A 4,102-nucleotide genomic window follows, 5' to 3' on the forward strand; every position below is an offset into this window, starting at 1 on the left:
GAGAAGAGTTGAGTATACAAGTGTGAAGTACTAAGGGGTGAAGACTGAAGAGAGTATGTTAAGCATTGGGGTGATGGGAGAGGTTCACATTGGCCTGACCGTACAAGGCCGTACAAGGCCGTACGGTCCGTACACATTCAGACAAGTGAAACCTCGACCGCGGTTACAAGAAGTTACTCGAGTAACTTATGGGAAGAGAAGGGGCTTTGGCTGATGAATCATACCGTTGGAGGATAAGAGAGGCGCGGCTTTACAGGCTGGCACAGCTGGAAAGGCAAGAGCATTTTTGTCCAAGATCCTAGATGCTCCACGCATGTGGGAACTCTGATTGGCCGAGTTAAAGAAAGCTTATCCTAACCTTGTTGACTTCACATGCTTAGCTCTCCTTTATGATTTCGAAAACCCTAATGATCTCTCACTATATATTGTAACTCTTGTCATTAATAATAAACATACAGTTCTAAGTCTATCTCTCTACATTCATACTCTCTTAATCATGATTCTAGTCTAAACTCTTCATAATCTCACATTCTGTTCCTTAATCTTCTCTAAATCATTTCATTCTCTTAATCTAATAGGATGACTGCCAGTGAATTTATTAAAGCAGACTCAAACGAATGGGATGTCGAAATGCTTGAGAACTAAGTCGCTCAAGAAGATATACCTTTGATTCGAAATTTGGCCATAAGCCGATCTTTACAATGTGATTATTACTTCTGGCGATTCACTAAGACTGACATGTATACTGTTAAGTCAGGATATTGGCTGGCCAGACATATTCTCAAGGTTGAAGAAAATGTTATCTACGCTGAACCGAGTATCACGAAGCTCCAAGCCTTTGTTTGGAAGGTAAATGCTCTACAAAAGATTCATCATCTTATATGGCAGTTACTCACATGACATGTAGCAATCACAAGGAACTTGAGTCGTCACCATATGGGATGTGATAATATTTGTCCAAGGTGTGGGGATCCAGATGAGGCAGTAACCCATGCTATCTTCAAATGTCCACGGGCACTTCAATCGTGGGCTGTTGCGGCTACACCGTCTCATCATGATATATTCCTTGTGTCCATCATATATACTAACATTGACTACCTTTTATGGAGGAAGAATAGTATTGAAGACCCATAAATGGACAGAGACTCTTATCCATGGATAATTTGATATCTATAGAAAGCAAGGAATGATAAACTATTCAGAGGGATAGAGAGAGAGACCTACTCGAACTAATCAGATATGCAGATAGAAAATGTCAAGCATTGTTCACGGAAAATCAGTCAGATGTTGGGTTGACTATAACACCAATAGTAACATCTCAAGTCCTATGCTTTGAGAATATATGCATGGTGGATGGTTCTTGGACCTCCACATAGATCTACATTGGATGCGGATGGGGTTTGGAAAGATAGCTCTGGACAAACACAACTTATGGGTACAAGAAATCAAAGAAGAATAGAATATGCTTTGCATTTGGAGTTGGAAGCTCTAGGATGGACAATGGACATCATGCTATATTATTCGACATGTCAGCATTTTGGGACATATTGCAAAGATTTGATGGAGATGATTAGGCCTGGGCAAAATAACCGGAACCGAAAAACCGAACCGGAACCGAACCGAAATACCCGAAACCGGAACCAGACTAATACTCTCAAATACCCGAACGGTTCCTATATTTTTATATCCGAAATAACCGAACCGAACCGGAACCGAACCGAGAACCGAATGGGTACCCGAATATATAAAAATATTAATTATATATACATATAACATCACTAAATATATATTTTTAATTTAAAATTCTATTAAAAGTATCTGAAAATAGTTGAGGATAACTAAATTATTATAAAGTATCCAAACTACCCGAAAGTATCCGAAACTATCCAGATAGTTTTATCCGAAATATCCAAAGTAATCCGAAATATCCAAATTTTTTATCTAAATCATCCTAATTATTTGATATTTTACCCTAAATAACCGATATTTTATCCAAATTATCCGAACTACCCGAACTATCCGAACCCGAACCGGATCCAAATGAGAACCGAACTTTTTCTGGATATTTTCCGGTTCCTACATTTACTATCCGAACCGAACCGAACCCGAAACTATCCGAACCGAACCGAACCGAAAATAGGTCAAATACTAAATGGATCCTCTAGCCCCTATCCGAACTACCCAAAACCCGAAATACCCGAACCGAACCGAACCGATACCCGAAATGCCCAGGCCTAGAGATGATAAAGAAATCTCAGGCATCACAGACTTTTTCGACAGAGCTGAAGGAGATGCAAGAACTGAAGAGAAGATTCCGCGATTTCAGGCTATACTACATTTCCAGGGACAAATTGGGACCACTGATTTTTAGTTAGAACTGCTCGATTTTTCCACAGGTCTCTTTGTTTTGTTGGTTATTCTATTTCCATACCACTTCAAGTCTGACTAATATAATATCTTTTGATGTCAAAAAATATCAAACTGTAACTATTATCACATCTACTTGTCCACTACAAGACCTAAGCCAATATATTAGTTTGATATTTGAACAATAGAAGGATTGAAAGTGCAATCTTTACTTTCTTTTGGTTGGTCTCAAGATCAAAATAATATATTTTTGTTGCTTTTGTAAGTGAATTATATTATTTAATATTAGAATTGAAAGAAGTACAATTATTTTTGTGATCCAATTTTGTATTTATTTACAAATTTCTGAATCTTAGTACACTTTTATACATTTTTTTGTGATTAACATATAAATGGCATAATAATTCCAATATTAATTCCGATATGATTTGACTTATATGAATTAGAGAACTCGATATGTTCATTATCACAAAGTCACTGAAGCGATAAAATTGAAGAGTACGAGGTTGCTTGGCAGTTTCTATATATCACAATATCTATAAAGACTTCCAGCCGTTCAATTCTGCCACCGTACTTTATAAAGTTCCACGACCCTCATAAGTTTTGTCTTTTTATCGTTGGAACGAGAACTACAACAAGAGCCGTGTAGGCGGAAGCGAAGGCAGCCACCGCAAGAAGAAGTTGACACCCACGTGGCAACTAGGCCGTTTAAGCCGTACAGAGGAATACGTATGAGGAAGTGGGGCAAATGGGTGGCTGAGATACGTGAACCAAACAAACGTTCACGTCTTTGGCTCGGTTCTTACACAACCGCCGTAGCCGCCGCTAGAGCCTATGACACCGCCGTCTTCTACCTCCGTGGCCCCTCAGCACGCCTCAACTTCCCTGATCTTCTTTTTCAGGATGAGGGACACCGATCAGCCGCGGCTGCTGCCGTCGACATGCCCGCCACTCTGATACGTGAGAAAGCTGCGGAGGTCGGCGCTAGAGTTGATGCTCTTCTCGCTTGTTCTGCGAAGTCGCGGTCTCCTTCTTCACCGGTATTAGTTGAGAAACCTGATTTGAATCAAATACCTGAATCATGAGATATTTAGTGAAGTTATAGACAACATATACGCATCTTGTTTTGTTTTTAATGGCGATTACAATTACATACGTGATACACAGACGACACATGTGAAAATATAGAGATGTACACATGAATAAAGTATCGAATAATTGTTATAATCTTGTTTAATTTGCTATTAATGAGAAGAGAGTTTTTGTTTAAGCCTTTTCCATAATTTTGTTTGAGAATTTCTAATTCTTTTTTCGAAAACTGGCCAAAATTTCTAATTCGCGTCCTCTTCCTATTTTATTACTTAAAAGTTGTGAAGCTCTTGATCCAGTCGAGTACCCAATTACCAAAGACCTCCATCCACCGGACAAAATACTTGTTCTTGTAAAATCGTTTGTAGAAAGATCGCCCATTCTCTACTTTAAAGTTATTTTGTTTCAAGATATATAAATTCTTTTGGGTTAATGACTCACTCAATCTGACGGAAATTTAGTCACGTTACTTTTGGAAAATATGTCAAAATTTGTTTTTTTTTTCCATCACAAAATGCATAAGTAATGAAATGGATGCAATGAAAAAACAAGATCTTTTTCTTCACAAATAAAAATTAAAAAACAAGATCTTTTGAGTCCTTAATGAGTCCTTAAACTTCTACCTGTTACTTCTCACACTTTCACT

At 38.2% G+C, this 4,102-nt stretch overlaps 1 protein-coding gene across 1 annotated transcript; it reads left to right on the forward strand.

Moving 5' to 3' along the window:
- Positions 1–2,913: 2,913 nt before the first annotated feature.
- LOC106310680 (ethylene-responsive transcription factor RAP2-1) lies at positions 2,914–3,637 on the forward strand. The gene has a single exon (XM_013747908.1). It carries the CDS (start codon positions 3,099–3,101, stop codon positions 3,450–3,452), a length of 354 nt encoding a protein of 117 aa, XP_013603362.1. The 5' UTR covers positions 2,914–3,098; the 3' UTR covers positions 3,453–3,637.
- The last annotated feature ends 465 nt before the right edge of the window (positions 3,638–4,102 follow it).

The sequence above is a fragment of the Brassica oleracea genome, chromosome C8 (genome assembly GCF_000695525.1).
Source record: "Brassica oleracea var. oleracea cultivar TO1000 chromosome C8, BOL, whole genome shotgun sequence".
NCBI lineage: Eukaryota > Viridiplantae > Streptophyta > Magnoliopsida > Brassicales > Brassicaceae > Brassica > Brassica oleracea.

Excerpts from the sequence above, each read along its gene's own strand:
- LOC106310680 (XM_013747908.1), top strand. The coding sequence starts at position 3,099 with ATGAGGAAGTGGGGCAAATGGGTGGCTGAGATACGTGAACCAAACAAA.